Raw genomic sequence first — 25,079 nt, 5'->3', positions numbered from 1 at the left:
AGAGTCGACAGATAAACATCACCTTTTCCGGACGTCCGCAATGACGATTATTGCGGCTTCCGAACATCTACCGATAGGAAGCGACCGAAGGGTGCACGACTGACAGTTGACGCGAGAGACAGCAATTGAGCATCAATGATAATTGACGGTCCGTGTGCCACAGACACAAGAAATACCAAAAGAAGATTGTTTCCTAACAAAGAGCTTTCTTTCTCGCAACTGATCGATGTGTGAATTGGCACCAACTCCAGATGTACGAATTGTCGTGTTATGACCGTCGGTGCTTGGAGGTCTGGGAGGAACTATCCAGGCTGGTTTTGGGGTCTCGGAGTGAATACTGCTGTATCTTGTTTCAAAGTATCGGACAGGAGAAAAAGATGTCGGTTGGCGCTGGGATCTAAGGGTACACTTTATCTGATGCCACTGCCAGCTCTCATGGCCGTTGTTCCATAAACGAACCCTACCTAATTTATCCCGCACGTATAACTCAGGTCAATAAGTTTTTCAAGGAGTTCAATACGTCTTAGACGTGGACGTGGATCGTAGATGACCGTAAGAATGGATCGTAGGTGATTTGCACTATGTCGAAAAGACAGCTGATCCGCTCATTGTGATCATTACAACATCTGATACTTGAAAAACAAGATACGGTGCTTCAAGACAATCAATACATTAATTATATATCCCACCCACACTATCCCAACATCCCCATAGAATGCCCTATCCCTCTCCCGGCATTCTCTCCACCACCCTTGGAGGATGTGATTGAGAAAACCCCGTAACCCAAGGTTCGAGCACTTTCTCCCTCGCACACGGAGGTGATCGAGAACGAGGGTTCCAGCGCTTTTCCCCTCACACACGGGTGTGATTGAGAAGGCCAAACAACCAGAGGGTTCAAGTGCTTTCTCCCTCACACACTCCAACCATCCACAATCCACAGCCTACGGCCTCCCACCACCCCTCATCTGCCACCGCACACCACCTTCCAACTCCCCTCATCTACCACCGCTCGTCCCCTTCCACCGCCCCTCATCTACCACCGCTCGTCCCCTTCCACCGCCCCTCATCTACCATCCACCACCCACCACCCCTCACTACCCCCACGCCTCCTGGCTTGCAAACAAGCCCTCCCCGCGAATCCACTCCACCCTTCCACCACCAAGAGCATCATCTCCTATGCTCCAACAACACCAATGCCAAAATTATCATCGACAGCAAGTAAAAAAGTAAGTCTCACGAACCGGTTCCGCCGAGAACGTGAGTGACGCTAGTCTGGTTTCGTCTCTGTGCAATCAGAATCCCCTCTTGGGACGCGAAGGGTGATTGCAAGTTGGTTTGAAACTGACTGGGTTGTAGCGTCGTGTCTAAAGGCGAAAGTCGCCAGTAGACACGGGTTGTCCGGGGCACTCCCTATGAGACTCTGTCCCTGAGTTCATAGCATGCTTGGAACCTGGGCATGGTTAACGCACACCCTCCCTGTAAACAAAGTAAATTCCTCCCTGGGATTGAGATGCCCCCCTGGAGACTCTGGCCTGACTGTGCCTATCCGACACCCTCGGAAGACGCAATCGTTTGGCTCATAGCTCTTCGGGAAGCACCCGTCTTTGACTAGCGCTACCTATGGTAGTAACTAGATCGTAGGACGCCCATCTATGTTAGTAAGTTGAAAAATGTGGTGAGAAGACATGGCAACTGTGGGGACTCCTCTTGAAGCTGAGACACTTGGTTGAACGATGAACAAGGTGTTGGAAACATAAGACAACTGGGTATGTTGTATGTCTCTGTCGTTTGTTCGTTCCTTGGTGTTGAGTTTGTGTCACTCGGTATTGTGTTTGTGTCACTCGGTGTCGTGTTTGTGTAACAAGGCTTGGTTGTGGGTATCTGTGGTGTAATGGTCGAAAAAAATTGGCGGTGATGGAGATGATCACTGTAGTTGAAGCATCATCGGTTGTTGTAACGATACCGAGATCTTCCATAGTGTTGTGTGATGTTGTGTGATGTTGTGTGGTGTTGAGAGTCGAGCTGTTTGTGTCACAAACACACGATTTGTTTCACAACGACGCGAAAAAGTCCCCAGTGGTGCCAGTCGAACAGAAGAAAGCATAAATACTCACTCTAGCCGCCTCTTTCTTAGCCGGCGACAAAAAGAAGACGTCTTTTTCAGTGTTCGAGACGAAACACGTACTTGGCGGATTCTTGGCGATGATGGTTAACATGAATAGAGGATTCTGGAGAATCTAGAAACTGGGGGTATATTTATATTACACAAACAGACAATTAAGCTATAACCAATATGTGACCTTAAATTATGGCCTGATTTTTACGTGCGGGGTTCGTATCAAGAAGGATTATATAAAACCGCGAATTCGACTCCATTCAACTCCAATTTTGACGATGTTCAATTTTTGGGTTCGAAGTAGTGCATACTAGAGTTTTCATCTCATTAGTCCCTGCATTATCAACGCTAACACAGGAAATATATCTCTGGTGTTGTTTTATGCCCGGTGAAATAAGCTTCGTGAAAATGGCCTGATTTTCTGTAAAAAGTGGCCTGATTATCGGGGAAGTTTATGGCACCACAAGTTTATGGCACCACAAGTTTATGGCACCGCAAGTTTATGGCACCGCAAGTTTATGGCACTACATTTAAGGTTACTCAACAGTTTGTTTATAGCTTAAATATTCTCAACAGCTTTCTTCGAAAAGATCATATATGGGGCGTATATCTACTAATATTCAACTAACTCTATATATAATTATTTCAACCTGTGGGACATTATCCTCAGTTTGTGTGTCATGTCGTTTGTGAAGAATTAATTGGGAAGTTTAACGTTCTCATTTAAATCTGTCAAATTACTCAACAGATTAATGACATTTTGTTGAGTAACCTTAATCTGGGTTCCCCTCACTTGAAGAAATAGGTATTCTCAGGTGAGTCTTTCGAGTCACATGACCATCCAATCTTCTAAAAAATTTGCTTACTAAGATTACCTTCACAATGAGAGGCTTCTGTCGGTGGTCCCCTAACCCTAATTGCCACTTTGGGTATGAATCACACTGGGAGATAAATCGGAGATCAGTACAGTACTGTATACAGTAGTCGCCTATTCCACTTGTTTCCAGATGGCTTCGTCTCGACTTACGTGGCAATTGTCGGTAACCACTGGAACGCCCTCTGTCCTCTCGTCATGCTCACAACCCCCTCACTTCAGCGCTCCCCTCGTGGCCACACCCGAAGACATGATGGCACACGTCCAGTAGTCCATCCCCGACATCCTGGATGATATGGACACCCGTAAAGAGACCCTGGATATTGCCTGGTCTATCTTTGCGCCTTCAACTTCGCTTCGTGTCATCTACATAATAATTTCAAGCCTGTGACGTTCTCAAGCCCCTTTCATTCGAACCTCGGCTACGGATGTCTGCTAGTGCTCCAGAGCCGGCTTTTTCACCTCATACAAAGGTTATTTCTCCTGCTAAACCTGATGTTCTTTCGTCCTTCGTCGGACCTGTGACAGAGAAGACGGTCTGGCTAAATCGAAACGTCCTCAGTGACGCTCCTCCTGGCTACAAGGATGGAATTCAATGGGTCAAGCCTGATGAGATGACCATGACTATGGGTACAATGCTTGTACATGTCACAAAATGGAGATTGTCAAACATAATAGATCTTTTATTGTGTCCGGTGAAAATAAATTGTTCTCTCATATTCTGACATAACAAAGGGATATTTAGAGTTCAATTTGCCACTCGATACGATGAACCTTATTCAATAAGCGAGCCCACCTTCGATAGGTCGAAAGAATCACATTGAGAAAAATGCTGATATACATCTACCACTTGGATAACCTAAGATATATTGCACCAGTTATTATGTATTAATCTCAATTTCCAATCCCATGATGAGACGTTTCTCGAATCTTCGACAGAGCTCTCTCTCTTTCGTTTATGCACTGATCGACATTGATATTTGCCACTAATGCAACTCTGACGAGATCTTTCGAAACTCAATCCGGCTATATCAACAATATAAAAGGCCCCTCTGTCACCCCATTAGTTCATCATCAGAAGTCGACCGTCTCTCAGCTTCTGCAGAGGATTCGGTCACTCGAGAGATGCTGATACTGCTGAGCGAAAGCAAGGAAGCAGTACTTGTCTTGCGCGAGCAGACATTCACTTCACTCCTACCATGACGCAACTTGAGTTCTCTTATGTTGCCGAGCTGGAGGGTCAGCACACCTCTCTTCATGCATCTACGGGATGGAGCTATGACGAGTAAGAGATTCGCAATCTACTCATGAGCTCCTACTCTCAGATGGTTCGCAACCATGGGTGAAATTCCTAGCATGAAGAACACTTTGGGGTCTGCTCTACTGGTCCTGTCGCAAGACAGTATTCCAGAAGTTGCTGAACGGAAGCTGCAAAGCCTCTGCTACGACGCAACTGTTGAGACTGATTAAAATCGTGTGTGAAGAACGCATGAGCTAGTAACTAAGACGTGAAGCTGAGCGTAAGCTACGAAGCTGCCGAGTGAAAGGAAACCCCTCAGTACATGCACTAAGAGGACGCAGGGTGTTGACGAGTTGGAGGCTTAGCAAGCCTCTCATGAATCCTGTCTCCGTGGATATGAAGCAGTGACGGACACGAAACATTGTTCATGAGCTCTCCTAAGGTATGGGTAGCTCCCTAGGGTGCAATTCCCTGCATGGATAACAATTCCTGAATGCTTTGGAGGGATGGACTGTCGTTTGAACAGTCATATGTCTTCTCCATCTGCTGTTGACTTGGTATCACCACACCAGGAATCACGGTAAAGAGAACCGCTGACACACGATCCGAACCTGATCCAGCTTGTTCCGCCTGAGCATAAGCGTCTGCAAAGACCGCCACCAAGCAAAGTGTTTGTGCCCAACCTGCCAGACCGCCAGAGCAAAGAGCCAGTCCGAGCCGCCGACCGACAAATGCCAACAAAACAACACCACGATAACGCTGAAGAGCCGCCTGGAGCTGTTGATGGTGAAACTCCACCAGCCCCCAGAGCAGGAGACGTTGTAGCGACTGAGACACGTTAAGTTATGCTAGCACAAGAGTGACACTGTGAAACGATGACGACAGCGCGAAGGTGAAACTGTGAACTGCGAGAGCAGAATGCCAGAACCTTGAGAGCATGGGCCAGAGCCAATCAGTAAGAGCCCGAGCCATGACGATAAGCCAGTGAGTGCCAATGAGCCAATAAGAGCTAGGTGTTATGCCAATGAGAGCCGGAGCTGAATTGAGCCAGAGCCAATAAGAGCAGAGAGATCCAGAGCCAACGAGCCAGATCTAAAGAGTCAGATCTCCACAGAGGAGCCATACTAAAGGCAGTCGGAAGTTGATCTTCTTGATCCAAGATTCGCATTCAGAAAGGATGTAGGCAGTCGAACCTCGACACGAGGATGTAGACTATACCGAACCTTTTAGTCTATAGAAAAGAGGATGTAAGCGGTGAGCTGAACCTCTGGGGTTAATATATTATGGACCATGAAGTCCCACCCAAATTATCATCTGTAGTGTTTCTGTAAAAGTGGTTGTGCTGAATTGTAGATAAGTAGCATGGAATGCAAGTAGCTTCACTTCTTAAAGGTCTACGAAAGAGTACAATGAAAATTTCCTGATTCGGTAATATATTGTTCATCTTATGGGAAAAAACTTGGAAAATCCTCCTTTTATACTCCATATTTTCTTATATTGCTATATAATTCCCTAATATATATACTGTACGAACTATTTTCAAAGTACCCAAGCAGCCCCCCACTACTTGATACTTCGAAAATTAGTCGAAGTTTATTGACTAGTGGGCTGCCGAACACCAACAGCCCCCACTGTTGATGTTTCGACGCTAGTCATGGGTTTGGTCTCACCAGGGCAGCCAGTCCCCCGTTGTGCTTGACGCGCAAATAAAAAAGTAGTGAAAAATTCACTGAGCAGCCCACACCGCAATAATCCGACACCCCACTACACAACAGACATCGTGTTTTGTGCACTGAAAAAGAGCCAACATCCCAACAAGAGCCAACACCGCAAAAAGAGCCAACACCACTAATAGAGCCAACACCCGAAAGAAAAAAAAAAGAGCACTGGGGGGCACCCGAGACTTACTTGCATCACTGGAAAGAAGCGTCAGACCTTGACCACGTGAGGTTGGGGGGCGTGGTCCAAGGGTAAGAAAAGTGGCATCTCCGCCAGATTCCGGTTTCCGGAGGTCCGGCAGAATCCACCGCCTCGAGCAATCTTGTGTAAAGGAAATTGAGACACTAGAGGGATGGGGACACCCCTTCCCAATCGAGTCTCACGACGTTTCTTCCTATTCAAAACTGCCAGAAGAAGCTGAGACGACCCTGATCCGGGTAGACTCCAAGGAACGGACACGAGGCTGCTCTATAGGGCCTTGGGAGGAACTTTCCACCACCCCAACGCTGCATCACCTCCTGGCCGGCCCTGGCTCTGTAACCTCCTTACAGAGTGGGTCCTCCACCGGCACTATGTGCCAAATGGAGGGGAACCAAGGCTACCTTCCGCTGTGTTAGTATCGCTCTAGAGTTTTCAATGGAATCCGCACATGCATCTTTGACTGCTCACTTGAAGTGACGCAGACACAAAGAGCTAGAGATCGTGAAAACTCACCGAAAAGCCCACCTGAAATGAATGGAGAGGACTGAGTCGATGCCCGTTCATCTAGTCGTAGAAGATGTGTCGTAATATAATCGTAAAAGTGTCGTGAATGATGAAGTAGATGATTTCGTGAATTGAGGAGAGATGAGGAAGAAGAATAGAAGGCCACAAACATCTTCAGAAGGTGGGGATGTATATAGACATTGTGGTATATTGTTGCGGCTCTTCACCTTAAAATTGTATGTTTTGTTAGCCGTTTTACCCTAATAGGAAGAAAACATATAAAATAAAGGTTCCTATTCCCAACACATAATCGTTATCCTTTATATATTGTATATATTCTACTGAATACATATCACCACTATTGTCAATATAAGGTTGAGATAATGCATGGGGTGCATAATTATCGAAACTTTGCGAATATAGGCGATGAGCTGTTTTTTGGTGATTGAATTAGATTTCATTTGACTCGAAATTGTTGGAATAAATTTTGCCAGACATTTTCTGATATGCTCTGATTTTATCTGATCTTTTTGGATCTTTGGGGTGACCCAGGGTTCTAGGTCACTTTCAAAGAAGCTTGACATTAATTACTATATCGTGCTGACTCGAGTAAAGTAGTTTAACCGCGTAGAACTTGTACTTGTAATTCTGAGGTAAATTTCCATATCTACGTGTCATTATCCTCATTTTGGTCTTTTTTGTAGTCGTACAAGTACAAGTAGTACTGCACTGTATGTACTTGTATCCGGCTTTCAGATTGGCTATTGGAAAATGTAGAATAGAAAACCTTGACATGGGTGAAGAACCACTAGTTTCAATTCTGATGGACAAATTCACTCAGCTGAATTTGGTTAACCTGATGGTGGGCTCAGTTGAATCCTCCACTAGGGTGCGGGGACTCTCCTGTGAGTCTCTCTGATAGAGAGAGAAGAGTCTGGTTATCGCAGGCCTCCCAGCAAGGGATATGTAAGTCGTGTTTGTTTTTGTTATATCAATTTTCTTTTTATTCATCAGAACATGATTTGACCACTGTGATTATACAAGTACATTGTACTTGTACTTGTATCGGCACACCAGGATACGGTTAAGAGAAGAGCTGATACACGATCCAAACCCCTTCCAGCTATTGAAGATCATAAGTATTATTGATGTGATATAGTTAATTAACAACTTACAACCCACTTCTAGGGACACGGCGTTCCGATAGTAGCACACACCAGAAGGGTGTGTGCTTGCTCATTCACCAGAAAAGAGATTCTAGATCAGTGGATAAAACTATCTACAGGATGGACATCTCGTCTACGACCCAGCTGATTCCTCTCATCACTATGTGGTGGCATCTCATCATATGTGAGGAATTAGCCAGGTATTACCCCACCGGGTATTACCTTCAACACCAGCTTGTTCTGCCTAAGCATGAGCGTCTGCAAAGACCGCCACGGAGCAAAGCGTTTGTGTCCAACATTCCTGCCCGCCAGAGCAAAGACCCAGTCTGAGCCACAACGATCCAGAACTAGAGCGGCCGATTGAAAAATGTCGACAAAGTAACACTAAGATAATTCTGAAAAGTCGCCGTTTATGGTGAAACTCCACCTTGAGAACATTGGCCTGAGCTATGTTACTAGCGTAAGAAGGAAGTGTTATGCCAATGAGAGCAACGGAAGCTGATGAGAGCCATAGAGCCGCCATACTGGCATCCAAGAGCCCAGTAAGTGTTGCGAAGCCAGTGAGAGCCATTAGCAGTCGGAGATCCATCGATCAGAAAGGATCAGAAAGGATGTAGGCGTGGAACCTCATTATGAGGATGCACACGAGCCGAACCTTTAGATTATAAAACAAGAGAGTGTAATCACTGAGCTGAACCTCTGGGGACAATACATCATGGACCATAGAGTCTCATCCAAATTGTGAGACTGAATATTTGAGTGCGATGTAGACCAAATCATTGATGGGGATGACCTTGTAACTGTGACATGTTTGGTATATCGTTTGGTAACTTTGTACAGAACGTACAGTAACATCTTGAATCCACAATTTCAAGTTTTAATTTATTTAAAAGGAGGTGGAAAACGAGCTTATTTTTGATTTATTTTTGATACAATTAGCAAAGTATTATTTAAGGTTGTGCAATTCCTAATTCGGCAACCTCGCCAGCCTCCCCTTTTATTCAGAAATAATTCCAGGTTCATGTAAGCCTAATGCATTTTAGCTTTATAATACGAACACTGACTGACAAAGATGTCCGAAAATATGAAGACAAAATATCAATGGAGATATTGTATATCAATGGAGACATTGAAGTAATAAGTGAAATACAAGTACTTGCACTTGTACTTGTTCTGTTTCGATCTGGAATTTGTGCAATTTTTCACCACTCCCAGATGTGTACTTGCAAGTACAAGTACAACGCCTAAACACCATACACATAGACAAGGTGAGTCACCGACCAACGAGAATGATTCAAAGTACAAGCACTTGTATATATAGTACTTGTACTTGTAGATTAACCAAGAAAGCCATGCCTATTAATTTCTTAAAGGGTATTCATAGATTGTCTTATGTAGCTACTTGGGTTAGTATGGTGCTTATTTGTAGCCCATCTGCTCGCTGTACGAGTCGATTTCGAACTGGGAAAGCTGATCTCGAGACCAGTTGGCGGAGGAGCTTCGGCCTCGGAACTTTGCTGCCCGAGCGTTATTGGAATTGCCAAAAATCTCTTCCATCTGAAGAGGTGGCAGCGGGCCGAAGATTCGGTCGGGATCCATCACCTGCTGTCGCAGCAACAGCGATCGCAGCTCGGGCGAGTTGGCCCAGTCTCGCAGAATTCCGTCTCCTTCGTCATCCTCAGAGTCGGAGTTGATTTCGGGCAACTGAGTCACGGGCACATGAGAAGCTGCAGGGGTAATGGGGTCGGACACTAAAGTGGAACCCATAGAAGAAGCCACGGGGGTAGGTGCTGTGGAGGAGGAAGGTTGTTTGAACAGCTTGGCCTGAAACGACATGGACGAAGAGAAAGCACCAGTTCGCTGCGATCGGAATTGCTGGGGAGTGGTGTGAAGAGGCCGGTTGGGTCCCACTCGCTTCAGAGGTGTAGCAACACCTGAACCTGACGTGATAGTGGGAGGGGCAGCAACAGCAGCGGCGGCGGCAGCAGCGGCAGTCGATGAAGAAGTTGCAGTGGCAGCGTTAGTGGATGAAGATCCAAACTTGATGGTGTCGTTGGAAATCATAACACCCTCAACAGCTTTGCCAAATCGAGAGTGAGCCATCTGGCCCATCTGGCCGGTCTTGTACTGTCGCTGCAACGACTGTCGCATTAATGAACCGGTGGGCTTGTTAAGAGGCGAGTCCATGATAGAAGAGGATACTCGATGGTTCTGAGAAACTCGAGTAGACGAGCTTAGAGGCTTTCGCATATTGGAAAGATGCACCTTCTGTGACTGCTGTTGCTCCTCATCACCAACAGAAGAAGATCGCTTTCTAGACTGTCGCTGCTGTTGCTGTTGCTGTTGCTGTTGCTGCTGACGAAGCATGTTCTCCTTCTCCAATCGCATGGACTCCAGTCGGGCCTCCTCGAGAAGCTCTTCTTGGATTCGCTCCTGCTCAAGTCGCTCACGCTCAAGGCGTTCCTGCTCCTCTCTTTCCTCTCGCTCCTGCTCCTCTCTTTCCTCTCTCTCTTTCAGCTCTCTCTCCATTCGCTCTTTCTCGAGACGCTCCTGGCGCTCTCGAATGAGTCGTTCTCGTCGAGCTCGCTGAGCCCGCTCGGAACGCTCCTTCCGTTCCCTCTCCAGTTGTGCCTCTTTCTCGGCAGCAGCCTGACGTCGTCGCTGTTCTTCGGCAGCAGCCAAGAGACGCTGTTGTTCTCGCTCAGCTACAGCAGCAGCCTCCTTGCGCTCCCGCTCCTGTCGGGCAAGCTCTCGCATTTCAAGCTGCTCCTTTTCTCGCTCGGCAGCAGCTCGTTCCTCCTTCTCCTTGGTCTCCTGTTCCTTGGCCCGGATCTCGGCCTGTCGTCTGGTGAACCGCTCAGCAGCTTTTGGGACTGGCACCCGAGATGTTCGGGAGTTTGTGGAAGCCTTGACACTAGGCTGTCTCAACACACGGGGTGTTCCAATGTCGAGTGACGCCACAGATGAGGCTCCACTGGCCACCCGGACGGGGGAAGCAATTCGGGTGGGAGATGCAGGCTGTCGAGGCTCGGGGATCTTTGTGGGCGACCGAATCTCGGGGTACAGCTTACTGGGAGACCGAGTAGGAGACCGGGTTGGTGATCGAGCACTGGAAGAAGCTGTAGGAGCCATGAGCCGCGAAAGATTGGCTGGGGGCTGCTTGGGTGTGTGGGGATGCTGCGGGACATTCTCCTTCTTGTCGTCCTGGAATAGGAGCATCTTGGCTCTTCGAATAGCACCAGAAAAGAAGTGTCCATGTGAGTTTTCCTTGGAAGAGATGTTTGAGCTTTTCGAAGGTGAAATGGGAGGGTAGAGCGATCCGATCTTGGAAGGAGAACCGGTGTGAGGGTTTCGCAGCTTGATGGGTGAGTTGAGCTGACGGCTAGTTTGAGTAGGTGCAGCAATGTGAGTAACTGCAGGGACAGAAGTAGCAGCAGGGGCAACGTTCTTGTCAGAAGGCTCCACTTCGCCGATAGCGGCACTCTTGGTAAAGTCATCGTCTCCATCTATGATCATGGAGGAGAACTTTGCTCCGGACGACTTTTCGAGATGTTGACGGATTCTCTGGACTCGTAGCGAGGTGGCTGAGGGCTTGACGGTGTCTGAACCTGGAGTTTTAGCGGTCAAAGGCTCCCGAGGAGGAAGCGATGTGAAAGTAAACTCAGACTCGGGCTCCATCTGAGGAGGAACAGGAAGCTCATGAACGGGAAGCTCATGAACGGGAAGCTCACGAACGGGAAGCTCATGTACAGGAAGCTCGTGTTTCTCTACCTGCAGTGTATTTGTGTCGGCAATGACGTGCTCTGTGTGATCAGAGGGTTGTTCACTCATGTTGTCGGTGTTGTTGGTATCAATGTTGTTGTTTGCGACACTAGTCTCTGTGACATCCTCGGCGGAATGGAAAGATGCATCAGGTGAACCGTCGGAGAAGATGGTGACGGCAGAGGCAGAAGCCGATGGGTTTGTGCTAGGAACCGAGCGATCTTTCAATCTCGAGCCGCGATTGTTCGGTTTGTTGGAGTACTCCAATTCTCGAGCCACGGCCTTTCGGAAGCCGCTGTTCATGGAGTTCATGCTCTTGGGCGACAGAGGTCCACTCTGAGGCGCTCTAGCCATCAGACGGGCTTTTCGGGGAGAAGGAGCGCCCTTGAGACGTCCTGGAGTCTGTAGCAATGTTGATAAGCTGTGTTAGTAAGACTCCATTGCCAACAGATCAACTCCTGTCCAGAATGGATTGTGGGGGTCTCTGAACGAACGGAACACAAAGAGCCCCTTTCGTCACAGCTCTCCGAAAAATGCGCCCTTCATCACCCGGCATCATACTGAACTCCCTCTCACCCCCTCCAAAGTACTCACCTAAATCGTGTGTCTAGGACATCATCCATGTGTTCGTTAATCCATTCCAAATCTCGTCGAGCAGCATAGGAAAAGTCGTCCGTGTTGTCATCCACCAGTCCTCGAATGGTGCCCAATTCCTTCTGGACCCACTCTGACGTTGCGAAAGACATTTTCTAGTCGTTTGTGGTTTTTGAAGAAGTGGAGGTCGAGCTTTCACTGACGATGCTCTCCTTTCTTTACACAGTACGAGTAGCTATACTGAGTTTGTACAGTGTTTGTCTTTTCCCGAAACAGACTAAACACACGGTTGCCCCGCAACGCCCATCTCCCATGCAGCAACTTTAATATATAGACGAGTTCTGTAAATAAAATTTTTAATACACCGGAAGAAAAAAAAGGAGCGAAAAAGAGGAATAACGGTCTACATTGTAGTTATAAGTACCATAGACGCTGTAACTACGCTTGCAACTCGTCTGTATTAGACGCATTGCAAGTGTAGTTACAACCCTGTGACGCCGCCAGGCAACTCCTTGTAGTGTAGTTCCATGCACTATGAGAATTGTGCATGTCACGGTTGCCAAAAATAATAGGGAAAATAAACAGCAACGAGTATCAATGTAGAGGATGTTAACAGCCATTGAAAGAATATGAATGCTTGTTAGATTGAAAAAATGTACTTGGAACATATCTACCTGTCCTTAATTAACAAACAAACGGCAATCCACTTCTCGTTGTTGCCGCTCTCCCCTGAGTGATACTGTATGTAGTTAAATCATACATTTCTCACACCCAGTGCCATTTCTCACACCCAGTGCCAGTGACGTAAGAATATTTATGGACGTCATCGAAGTATTTTTCGAGTACAGTATGAGTAGCAGGAGAGCTCGTCAAAACCACTGCAGGCAGGACCTTCTCGTCTACAACTGCACGACTACATACTAAGCGAATCATCATCCCTTTGCGCGTCAGGAGGTGGCTTGTCTGTATAGTTCCTGTCAGGTTCCAAGAACGACACAAGAGCCTGTTATGAAAGATATATATTGTTCTTTTCACACATGATTGGAGCTTTTGATCATTACGCTTTTTCTCTCTCCATTAGTTGTATTGATCTCTCCGTTTCATCTCTGCCTACTGCTCTATATGGTACAGTCACAAGTAATTTCTCAAGATATTTCGATATATTAGCTGAAACTTCAAACATCACTCGGTAATATCTACCACTACTTGTACTTTTCTATTATGGAATCAATTTTTGATAAATTTATCTGTATTTTCCGCCGTATTTTCATTTTTCGTATATGCTTGTGCATTATCCATGCACGGGGTGTTCCATTGTTTAACGGCGCTCTCTCGAGTTTACGCAACATAACTTCTACTGAAGAAGCAGGGGTCTTTCAATCAATATTAGACCCAAATCACTTCACTGCTTTCCAGCATGGCTCCTTATGCAGCTCCAAGACCCGTTATGGAGACTTCTCAATGGTACGGGCTGTGTCGTTCTTGAATACTTACAGTGAGAATACTTACAGTGAGAATCCTAGAAGTTCACACTTGTACAAGTGTGGGATTTCTGCCAAGCTGACAAAAGCCATCTAGTCAAAGTAAGAGTCCATGTTGGCTGCTGGAATGCCACTTTCACGCAACAACCAGAGGCAACTGGCATCGACTTCAAACGCAGACAGATGATCCCTTATTAATACTGGAATACTTCTCACCACACCAGCAAGACATCTCATGACTCATGCTCGGAAGCAAGATCACCAAGCGACAATGGATCACAGCGTGGAGATACGGATAATAGCGAGAATAGAAACGAGTACTATCGTCCTTGAAATAAAAGAATGACACTTGCATTGAAATACAAGAATGACACTTGCAGTTTTCTGGAGCAAGCATTAACGTGAAGAATGTGACTTATGCGATGCCTGATATGGAGTTGTATGAAATCGTGGCTCAGTGATCCGCTTGAAGTACAACCAGCTAGTAGCAATGCATAACTTCAATTCAATCCAATACATGATAGAGATTGTAGTATCATGACACTACTGAGAGGCTACAAGTAGTCGCATGTCCCGAGGTGACGTACATTTCCTGCACTTAGAACGGCAGGAACTGAACAGTGGTTGCTCTATATACTATACCGATGTTGGAACTTCCAAACTAAGAACTCAGCAGCACTTGATAACCTGCTCTTTGACTCTGTAAGACGGCCTCCAATGCACTCACATTACTAAGCAAATGGATCAAGCTAAAATGGTATCAATACTGAGGATCCCCCTTAGAACCGCACTTGAAATCCAAAGAGGGGCCGAAATTACACAGAAAGACAAGAATCAAACAACTAACATTCTTGCTATGCTCACGGTCCCGGTTTTCTTTATATTCCTGTCCGTTTATATTAGATAATCAACGCCACTAGGTGTTCGATTTTAGCTCGTGGTGCATGCCAAAAAAATTTTAGGCTTTGTTTCTCACATAAAAATTTAGAGGTACGGACCCAAACCTCTTTTTTTCCACCACCCAAACCTCAACAACCATGAACATGGATATTGCGAAACCCGTGGGTGCGGAAATCACCAGGGTCGACTTTGGACTGTATAGTCCAGAGGAGATTCTGCAGCTTTCTGTCACACAGATTACTAATCCCACGACCTTTGATGCGTTGGGCAACCCCATCTCGGGAGGTCTTTACGATCCTAAGCTTGGAGCGTTTTTGCGAAACAAGTGAGTACTCTCTACACATGCTGACGATGAATCAATACTAACCCAGCTGCGCCACATGTAATCTCGACAACCGGTTCTGCCAGGGTCATCCCGGCCACATTGAGCTGCCCATGCCCGTCTACAACCCTCTCTTCTTCACCCAGCTGTGGGTGCTGTTGCGAGCAGCATGTCGTTTCTGCGGCCATTTCCGAACCTCCAAGGCTGAGGTGCACAAAATCTACTGCAAGCTGCGACTTCTGCAATACGGACTTGTCGGTGCTGCTGCAGAGATCGACAATATCAAGTCCTTTATGAAGGAGTCTGACGACGACGTGGTCCAGGACGATGCCAGTGCGTCCGTTGACGCTGCGGTCATGGACAGACAGAGCAAATTTACCGAGAAGACCATTGCCGAGGCTCTCAAGGAGGGTGTCACCACTCCTCAGGGTGTTCAGACCGCCACCGTGCTGGAGGAGCGAAAGTTTGTCATTCGAGATTTCTACAAGCTGCTGGTGGCCAAGAGCCAGTGTGCCCAGTGTGGTATGCACTCTCCCGCCTACCGAAAGGATGGTATTTCCAAGATCTTCGAGATGCCTCTGTCCGAGAACAAGGAGAAGGTCAACCAGAGCAAGGGTCTGCGGGCACGAAACATGATCCGAGATCGATCCGACCCCATCAACGAGTACCCCCTTCCCAAGGCCGGCGCAAACGGCCGATACCTGCTGAGTTCGGAGGTGCGAAACATTCTTGTGACTTTGTTTGAGCATGAACAGCAGCTCATGTCTGTGCTATTCCGAAACAGACCCAACTTTGACAGCCAGTCTATTTCCGGCGACATGTTCTTTCTCAAAAACATTGTTGTCCCTGCCACCCGGTTCCGTCTTCCTGCTGCTCGAGGTGAGGAGGTTGTTGAGTCTACTACCAACACCCTTCTTGTAAAGGTGCTTTCTACCGGCATGAAGATCCGAGACCTTAACGGCACTATTGCCAAGATGCGATTGGAGAAGATTGGACTTCCAGAGCGAAAGGTGACTTTTGCCGCTCTCATGAACGCTTTTGTCGAGCTTCAAAACGATGTCAACGGTTTCATTGACAGCACAAAGGGTAACCAAAAGACTGGATCTGTGCCTGTCCCTGGTATCAAGCAGACCCTGGAAAAGAAGGAGGGTCTGTTTCGAAAGAATATGATGGGTAAGCGAGTCAACTACGCCGCTCGATCCGTTATTTCTCCCGATCCCAACATCGAGACCAACGAGATTGGCGTTCCTCCCGTCTTTGCCGTTAAGCTCACCTACCCCGAGCCCGTGACTCCCTACAACGTCGCCGAGCTGTCGCGAGCTGTCATCAATGGCCCCGATGTTTGGCCCGGTGCTATCCAGATCCAGACAGAGGACGGTAAGATGATCTCTCTGGAGGGTATGACTCTGGAGCAGCGAACTGCCACAGCCAACCAGCTTCTGACCCCATCAGCTAACGCCTCTGGCTTCACTAACAAAAAGGTCTTCCGGCACATCCGAAACAACGATGTGGTGCTCATGAACCGACAGCCCACTCTGCATAAGGCTTCCATGATGGGCCACCGAGTGCGAGTCCTGCCCAAGGAGAAGACTCTGCGTCTGCATTACGCCAACACTGGTGCTTACAACGCCGATTTCGATGGTGATGAGATGAACATGCATTTCCCCCAGAACGAGAACGCCCGAGCTGAGGCTCTCCTTCTGGCCAACACAGACTCTCAGTACCTTACTCCCACCTCTGGTAAGCCCCTTCGAGGTCTGATTCAGGACCATATTTCTGCTGGTGTCCTGCTGACCTCCAAGGACACCTTTTTTACCCGACAGGAGTACCAGCAACTCATCTACGGATGCCTGCGACCCGAGGATGGCCACACTGCTGATGTCGGTCGAATCCATACTGTTCCCCCTGCTGTCATCAAGCCTGTCCCTCTCTGGACCGGTAAGCAGGTCATCACCACTGTTCTCAAGAACATCACTCCTATTGGCCGACCTGGTCTTAACCTGAATGCCAAGAATAAGGTCAAGAACGAGTACTGGGGTGAGGGATCCACTGAGAACTCTGTCATCTTCCAGAACGGTGAACTTGTGTGCGGTATCCTCGATAAGTCGCAGTATGGTGCTGCCGACTACGGTCTTGTGCACTCCATCCACGAGATTTACGGTGCCCACATTGCCGGCAAACTTCTGTCTGTGCTAGGTCGTCTGTTCACCCGATACGTCATGAACATTGGCCTGACTTGTGGTATGGACGATCTGTGGCTTACTGCTGAGGGTAACAACTGGCGAACCACCACCCTGGAGGGTGCCAAGGATGTCGGTGTCAAGGCTGCTGCCGAAGTCACCAACTTGCCCGAGGACACTGACCCCGAGGATCCCGAGCTTCTCAAGCGTCTAGAGGAGATTCTGCGTGACGACAACAAGCTCGGCATTCTCGATGCCATCTCTCAGTCCAAGGTCAACGCTGTCACTACCTCTGTGGTTTCTCAGTGTATTCCCAACGGTACCATGAAGCGGTTCCCCCAAAACGCCATGCAGCGAATGGCCCTGTCGGGAGCCAAGGGATCCAACGTCAACGTTTCTCAGATTATGTGTGGTCTTGGTCAGCAGGCTCTTGAGGGTCGACGAGTCCCTGTGATGGTTTCCGGCAAGACTCTTCCCGCTTTCAAGCCCTTTGAGACTGATGCTATTGCTGGTGGATTTGTTGCTTCTCGTTTCTTCTCAGGCATCCGACCCCAGGAGTACTACTTCCATTGTATGGCTGGCCGAGAAGGTCTTATTGATACTGCCGTCAAGACTTCTCGATCCGGTTACCTGCAGCGATGTCTTATTAAGCAGCTGGAGGGTGTCCACTCTACTTACGACAACACTGTTCGAGACTCTGACGGAGCTCTTATTCAGTTCATGTACGGTGGAGACAGTGTCGATGTCATAAAGGAGTCCCATCTTCAGCAGTTTGATTTCTGTGTCGAGAACTTCCAAGCCATGGTTCACAAGCACCAGCCCGGTGGTAACGTCGACAACCTCGATACCGATACCGCCATTGAGTACGCTAAGAAGGCTAAGAAGAAGGCTAAGAAGGCCACTTCCGATGCCGAGCTTCCCGAGCCCACCATTTCTCTCTACAACCCTGCCAAGTACCTTGGATCCGTCTCCGAGGAATTCTCCAACTCTTTGGAGGCCTACATTGCTTCCCGACCTGATGTTTTCCCTCCTAAGAAGTCTGGCAAGAAGTCCACCTACGCTGATCAGGGTGTAACCGAAAAGAAGTTCCGATCCCTCATGCAACTCAAGTACATGCAGTCCACTGTCAACCCCGGTGAGGCTCTTGGTATTATCGCTTCTCAGTCCATTGGTGAGCCTTCCACTCAGATGACTCTTAACACTTTCCATTTCGCCGGTCACGGTGCCGCCAACGTGACACTGGGTATTCCTCGAATGCGAGAAATCATTATGACTGCTTCCAAGAGTATTATGACTCCCCAGATGTCCCTACCTGTTCTTCCTGATGTTTCCGATGCTGAAGCCGAGACTTTCTGTCGATCTGTTCAGCGAGTTGTTCTTTCCGAGTTTGTTGACTACATTGAGGTGACCGAGAAGACTCGAGCGGAGACCATGACTCAGGGTGCTGCTCGATCTTTCGACGTCAAGATGCAGTTCTACACCGCCAAGGAGTACGAGGAGGAATACGATGTCTCTCCCGACATGCTCAAGAAGCGAATTGCTCTGCATTATCTGAACCGAATCGAGAAGGCTGTCGTCAAGGAGCTCCGAGATCAGCGAGTTTCCAAGGAAGTCGATGGTGCGATCACTGAGGTCAAGGAGACCCGATCCAAGGCGCCTTCCAAGGCTTCTGATGAAGCCGACGACGAGGATGACGATGAGGACGAAGACGAGGCTAAGGAGAAGCGATCTACCAAGCAGTCAGTTTCTTACGATGAGGGTGAAGAGGAGCACAAGACCGCCAAGGATGCTGTCGAGGGTGACTCTGACTCTGATTCTGACTCTGATTCTGACTCTGAGGGCGAGAATGTTATGAGCGACACTGATGATTCTGACGTTGAGATGGCTGATGATGAGGAGGAGGGCGAGGATGATATTCTGTCTCGATACAAGACCATCAAGTCCTTCAAGTTTGACAAGCAGGGCGAGTGGTGCACCTTCACCATCATGCTTCCTGGTGATACCAAGAAGCTGCTGATGGTGAACATTCTCGAGGACCTGTGCCGATCTCAGGTCGTTCGAGAGATCCCCAACATTGGTCGATGCATCTTCCCCAAGGCCGACAGTCCCAAGGACCGAAAGTTGACCACCGAGGGTGTCAACTTCCGGGAGATGTGGGAGCAGGGTGAGTTCATTGATGTGAACGCCATCTACTCTAACGACATTTACGCTGTGCTCAAGACCTACGGTGTGGAGGCAGCTCGAAACACCATGGTGCAAGAAATCAACAATGTGTTCAAGACATACGCCATTACCGTGAACCTGCGTCATCTGGAGCTGATTGCCGATATGATGACTCGAGAAGGTACTTACCTTGCCTTCAACCGAATGGGTGTGGATTCCAACACTTCGCCCTTCCTGAAGATGTCTTATGAGACTACCTGTGGTTTCCTGACCAAGGCTGTTCTTGATGGTGGATGTGATGCTCTCGAATCTCCTTCCGCTCGAATTGTCATTGGTCGACTTTCCGGTGTTGGTACCGGTTCCTTCGATGTCAAGGCTCCCATTATTGAGGAGCCTGAAGAGTAATTGGTGTTGCATGAGGAGGATTGATTAGTAAGGATAGTTTTTGTTGATTAATTGATATTATATATTGTTTCTGTGGCACATCATATAGGGCTTGTTTTCTTCTTGATAGATAATACAACTGCCGGTACATGAACAAGTTGTATGTCTTCACGGAACCTGGTGCGTGTAATTTTAATGCTGAACACGTATGGTACATAGTGGTAAGAGATTTCTATCCGTCGACGTTAACTTGGAGCGTCCTCGGCAATCTGAAGCGACCTCGGCAACCTGAGGCGTCCTGCTAGCCGAAGGTTTCACTACGAATACAACTCATAGTCGCTCCTACACGTCACTAAGCGCATTGCGAATAGACACACTGACGATACCAGACATCTCGTAGACTGCATGGAAAGATATCCACGTCCATCTACTTCTTCAATGCTGACGCTGAAACCACAAGGATCTGTATCGTTATGGAAGGCCACCCAGCGGACAATTAGACGCCTAGAAGTACCTTGCCATAAAACGTACGAGCATGGTCAAGCGAGCTTGTTTCAAACCGCGCGTTTGACAGCGGCACCAGCACTGTCTGGTCAACAATAGCCATTCTTCTGTCTTAACGCGTCCTTCCAAAAAGCTACAGTAAGTACAGGTAACACAGGTAACACATGGACCAGGACCACATGGAGTTTAGTTTGTGAGTCTCCTCAATGAAAGAAGCGCATGGTACAGCACGGATATGTACGGAATACCTGTACTTGTACTTGTAGTCTCTTTGCTGCAGGCGGTTCATAAAGGGTGTATTCCCAGATAATACGCAGTGCACTATGAATTGGCGAAGAAATTCTATATGTATGAATTTTTTTTGGACGCAGGCCAATCCTATGGTTGCTGGTGGGTGGTACAGTACTGTGTACTGTTCCTTTTCATTGACACAAAGCTTCATATGCTGAGGCCAAGTGTTTTGCCGGGGTGGAAAGACGAGAGTGGGTCAAGACAATGCATGCCTGCTAAATAAGCGAGTACGAGGGCTTGCGTCTTTGTTTTACATTTAGAAGCTGAGATTTGGCCCGGAAGCCGGACCAAGGACCTAAGGGATTAACTGCAAGTATTAATAGTTGTGGAATTTGCACTTGCAACCGTCATGAGTATCTGACGCTGCCATCTGTCACTGCTGCCCTTGTCCTTGTTGGATGACTGAGGAACCCCAATCTGACATCTATCAAAAATACTGTGGTTGATCCTTTCTTTTCCCGAGGCATAAACTCAATAGATACATATGTGCCTGTCTAATCTCGCTGCACATCGCCAATGCTCTCAGCTGCAATACATCCGCGGATGGGAGGGGGGTGGAATGGCACAGCCGCCGTTGAGTTGTAAGTTCGCAGTAGCGTAACTATATAAGTAGTATAAACACGGCGAAATGTCCATGGTGGGTCTGATGCATGCTATTGCTCTGATGCTATTGCTGTTTGGGCCTGCAACTTGTCCTGTTGTTTACACTTTGAGTCTTGACACCACTGCAGCGGCTTTTCATAAATGTCGTCTATGCTGCTGCTCGATAACTGGAGATGGACGGGGCGGAAGCTTTGCAAAGGTAATACTAATGCAGTCCAACCCATTGTGCAGTGCATAGTTTCGGTAGCGGAGTAGATGCTAGTCACATATAGCGGCCAATCTGTGGAACGACGCCCCGCCTCCCAGTTTGGACGCAAATCCGAAACTGTTCGTCACGGGCAACTTTGTCACGCCGGCCGTCCCAGCAGCTATCCCAAAAGTCAGTTTCCCACCTACCCAACCTTGTTATGGACAGTTCCTGACAGTGGTGTCACAGCCAAATAGTGTTCCTCCAAGCGGTGACAGGACAGTCTTTCTCTTTGATGTGATATCCAGCGACCCAAAATGAACAAGATAACGGTGCGACGCAAACGGTTTTTGTGGCACCCCGACGACATCGACGCATACTACTCGGACGACTACTTTTCCGACGACAATGAGCGCAGGCACAAGCTTTTCAAGCCCCGACCAACGCCCATGGCGTCTCTCATGAACCTCGAGCTCGGCGAGTACGAGCTCCTCCGGTTCTATAAGAATGATTCATCACCGTTGCTGGTGGCGGCCACGGGAAAAAATAAGGAAGCACAAGGATTCTGGATGGAAAACGTGACGAAGCTGGCTACTAGCAACGAAGCTCTCAAGGAAGCGTGCATGGTGTTCGCCATGATGCACCTGGGACACAACCACAAGCATGCCACGTATCTGTTAAAAGACGGCGAGGAAGTCCCCAAAGAAAAACTCCCTCCAACGGACTTATCCCACGTCATCGGATACACACGGTTGGATGAGGCTATGCTGGAACAGATGTTCATTCGATTCACCAACACCATTAAAGCACACAAACAACAAATCATGACCATGACGCTGGAGACTTCCGAGTCTGTATTGCTCTCAAGCGTGCTCATCTATCTTATCGCCATGAGTATGGGTCCATACGTGCCGCTGTTCAACTTTGATGGCGGTGCCGACCTGTTCAGTTTGGGCCGAACAATCTCAGACCTAACCTTCCTCTTCAGTAACGCTCCACTGCCCACACCCTTCTACCTCAACAATGATTTTGATCTCAACGATGAACGCGAGAAACTGCCTAGAGAAGAAGATCTATGGGAGATCATTGATTTTGTGAACACAGACGAGGAGCTGTCGTCGACGGAGAAGAAACGCATCCAGAGGATTCTCACAACAGAGCTCAAAAACCTAGTCGGTTTGTTCCACATGGACGCTGCAGGCATGTCTGTATCACATATTGCCGGATGGTGCACGTTTTGGACCCCCGACTTCTATAAGCTGCTCCGGGAGGAGATGAACACATACGCGCTGCTGTTTGTGTGCTACTGGTGTGGATATGCGCATATGTGGCACGTCTTGTTTTGGTGGGGGGACCGTATACAGGAAGACTTGCTGCATTTGATGGACCACCTCCCATCAAGAGTGCATCACTTCTTGAAGTGGCCGCTAGAGAGCTGTTCCCGGTTTGATATCAACTACTTTGATCTGCTGAGTGGAAAGATGCGGGATTTGTATTTATGAGAAGAGTAACCTAGGACATGGGACAGTCTAATTAACACAATATATTTATCAAAGACCTTTCCCACGCGGTAGAAGATGGAGCTTGCCAATTATTAGTAGATGATATTATTATATATGTACAATGAAATGCGTTTTAATGTGGGGGAACTAGTTCCATGCATAAGGGCTCTTACTTCTGAGCTTCTCTCCCTTGATATAAAAAACAAAGGGAATAGGAATCATCAGGCAAGTGACAAAGCCCAGCAAACTGGTGGCCCAGTGGTAGCTCCAGTTCTGGTACATTTGTCGAGTGAACAGCGGGAAGGCTGACGACAGGACACACCGAACAAAGGCGTTGGCTGCCATGGCAGAGGCAGCATAGAGCCTGTAACCATCGACAAGGAATCCAAATGTGCCAGCAAAGACAAGCACAGTTCCAGCTCCGAAAAATGCACTTCCAATCATGGGAACGATCCAGTGAATGGACTCATAACACGTCCAACCGAACCAGAACAAACCAATAGGACACAAGAAGCAACCGATCATCATAGGAATGAGCTTCAGTTCAGGAGTGCTTGGGGTCTGTCCTCTAGCAATTCGTTTTTCGTTGAACTTTTTGGTCAGCTTTTTGACGATAGGAATCGAGCCATAGGTGGCGACGAACTGGCCAACACAAAGCGGAAGGAAGGACATGCCAATAAACTGGACGTCAAAGTTGTAGACGTTTCCAAAGACCAGAGGGAATGCAACGAAAAAAGCGTACACAATAGCCAGCAGCAAACCAGAGTAAAGACAGATGAGAAGGACCATAGGGTCCTTAAGAAGCAGACCAAAGGGACGCTCACAATTGATGAGAATATTCTTCATCAGTGACTGGCGCTTCTTGAGCTCCATCAGAGCACAGGTGTAAGGCTTCTTTTCTGTTTCAGCCACAGCTGGGGTCTTTTCGCTGTCCTTTCCAAATATTCTTTGGAAAACGTTTTTCTCGCTCTCGCCTCTGAGTCGTCGGACCTTCTTCTCTGTCAGGACAGGTCCATAGGTCTCCTTGGAGAACAACAGAACAACCACAAACAAGACACCGGACCAAATGAGCATGAGCCAGAAAACCCATCGCCACTTGGTGTGCTGGACAATGAAGCCTGAAATGAGAGGACCCACAGAAGGACCGAAGAAAGGCGAAAGAGAGAAAGTACTCATGGCCAATACCAACATATCGTGTTCCTTCTGTTTGTCAAAGATGTCGGTGATGGTTCCACCAGAGACAGCCGCGAAAGAAGAGGAGAAGAAGGCAGACAAGAACCGACCGATCAGCATGGTCTGAATGTTGGTAGCCAAACAAACGGGGAGTTGGAAAAGCACATAAAGAGCAAGTCCACACACGTAGATGGGCCGTCGTCCGTAGTACTCACTCAGAGGTGCAAACACCATGGGTCCAGCACCCAGTCCGAGAATGAAAAAGGAAATTCCTAGCGTGGCAACAACCCTTCCACATTCCAAACGCTCCATGATGGGATCCATAGCATTGGTATAAGTACTACTGTTGGCTGTGATCTGGAAGAAGGTGACGCAAACAATAGCTGTGAGGAACCACTTGTGGGTCGTGGAGAGCTGCGTGTACACGTTTTCTGGGTCATCATCTTCGAGATTGACCAACAGCGACGGATCGACGCTAGAAACGGCAGATTCGAGTGTGTGGACGGTGTTGATAGTGTCGGCCGAGTGGGTGGAACAGGAAGAACCCCTCAGAGAGATGGGCCGTTCTGTGTCCGACATTGATTGAGGTGTGCAGGGCGGGGCGAGACAGCGAAGGGCACTGCTTACTAATCAACAGGAGGTATCTTTTGAGGGACGGGTATGCGGGGATGGAGAGGAGGAAGTGTAGACGAACCGGCTTGTGGAGGGTGTGCGAGAGTAAGATGTTTCCCTGATGGTTGAAGTTAATCGAGCATAGGGTTTGGAGAATTTGATGACAAGGGGCAAGCAGTAGAAGGGTCTACGGGGTAGCAGGGAGGTGTTCTGGGACTGGAGATACCGTAGGAACACTCTTTGGTGCGTGTTAAGTAGTTATTCCGAATGAATATCTGCTCATTGTCCTTCCACCGCACTCGAAAGCAAGATTTTATTTATGCGGCTGAGTTAAGATAGACTGAGGAAATCCCACTAATGTACCCCCACCTTTAACCTAATGGATTGGGCCTGTAGGAGGATTGACGAGAGGCATGAATGGGAGGTATCTGAGTAAACCGGGGGTTGAATCTGAGCTTGTTGGCACGATTCCGACAACTGTCCAACTTTTTGGCACCTTTTTTTCTCCGTTACCCTTGTCTTTAGACCTGCTCAAAGGGTTCCCCCTCTCTACCGCGGAGCTTCCGAAGGTTTATTTGTAAGCTTTGACATTTATTCGCAT

General features: G+C 47.9%; 6 protein-coding genes and 1 pseudogene across 6 annotated transcripts, besides 1 other annotated feature; 3 read left to right on the top strand and 4 right to left on the bottom strand.

Moving 5' to 3' along the window:
* Positions 1 to 694: 694 nt before the first annotated feature.
* On the bottom strand, positions 695 to 999 carry YALI1_F18664g (uncharacterized protein; the record flags this gene model as incomplete). Its single annotated transcript, XM_068283389.1, has 2 exons — positions 695 to 901; positions 946 to 999. The coding sequence occupies 2 exons, from the start codon at positions 997 to 999 to the stop codon at positions 695 to 697; spliced, it is 261 nt and encodes an 86-aa protein (XP_068139490.1).
* Positions 1,000 to 3,123: 2,124 nt separating this feature from the next.
* YALI1_F18641g (uncharacterized protein) lies at positions 3,124 to 3,515 on the top strand (the record flags this gene model as incomplete). The annotated part of the gene is made up of 2 exons (XM_068283388.1): positions 3,124 to 3,257; positions 3,302 to 3,515. 2 exons carry the CDS (start codon positions 3,124 to 3,126, stop codon positions 3,513 to 3,515), a joined length of 348 nt encoding a protein of 115 aa, XP_068139489.1.
* A 1,042-nt stretch (positions 3,516 to 4,557) lies between these two features.
* Positions 4,558 to 5,204, bottom strand: YALI1_F18622g (Misc non-coding; annotated as a pseudogene).
* Positions 5,205 to 7,778: 2,574 nt separating this feature from the next.
* Positions 7,779 to 8,050: a sequence feature (Compare to YALI0F13827t, LTRyl1; YALI1_F18593t).
* A 1,189-nt stretch (positions 8,051 to 9,239) lies between these two features.
* On the bottom strand, positions 9,240 to 12,328 carry YALI1_F18550g (uncharacterized protein; the record flags this gene model as incomplete). Its single annotated transcript, XM_505389.3, has 2 exons — positions 9,240 to 12,003; positions 12,177 to 12,328. 2 exons carry the CDS (start codon positions 12,326 to 12,328, stop codon positions 9,240 to 9,242), a joined length of 2,916 nt encoding a protein of 971 aa, XP_505389.3.
* Positions 12,329 to 14,694: 2,366 nt separating this feature from the next.
* YALI1_F18524g (uncharacterized protein) lies at positions 14,695 to 19,627 on the top strand (the record flags this gene model as incomplete). The annotated part of the gene is made up of 2 exons (XM_505388.3): positions 14,695 to 14,882; positions 14,929 to 19,627. The coding sequence occupies 2 exons, from the start codon at positions 14,695 to 14,697 to the stop codon at positions 19,625 to 19,627; spliced, it is 4,887 nt and encodes a 1,628-aa protein (XP_505388.3).
* A 1,881-nt stretch (positions 19,628 to 21,508) lies between these two features.
* Positions 21,509 to 22,693, top strand: YALI1_F18459g (uncharacterized protein; the record flags this gene model as incomplete). The annotated part of the gene is made up of 1 exon (XM_505387.3): positions 21,509 to 22,693. One exon carries the CDS (start codon positions 21,509 to 21,511, stop codon positions 22,691 to 22,693), a length of 1,185 nt encoding a protein of 394 aa, XP_505387.3.
* A 147-nt stretch (positions 22,694 to 22,840) lies between these two features.
* On the bottom strand, positions 22,841 to 24,445 carry YALI1_F18429g (uncharacterized protein; the record flags this gene model as incomplete). Its single annotated transcript, XM_505386.3, has 1 exon — positions 22,841 to 24,445. One exon carries the CDS (start codon positions 24,443 to 24,445, stop codon positions 22,841 to 22,843), a length of 1,605 nt encoding a protein of 534 aa, XP_505386.3.
* Positions 24,446 to 25,079: the final 634 nt, after the last annotated feature.

This window comes from Yarrowia lipolytica, chromosome 1F, assembly GCF_001761485.1.
Source record: "Yarrowia lipolytica chromosome 1F, complete sequence".
NCBI classification, from domain to species: Eukaryota; Fungi; Ascomycota; class Dipodascomycetes; order Dipodascales; genus Yarrowia; species Yarrowia lipolytica.
Note: the sequence above shows the minus strand (reverse complement) of the source record. Positions and strands in the feature narration are given on the sequence as shown.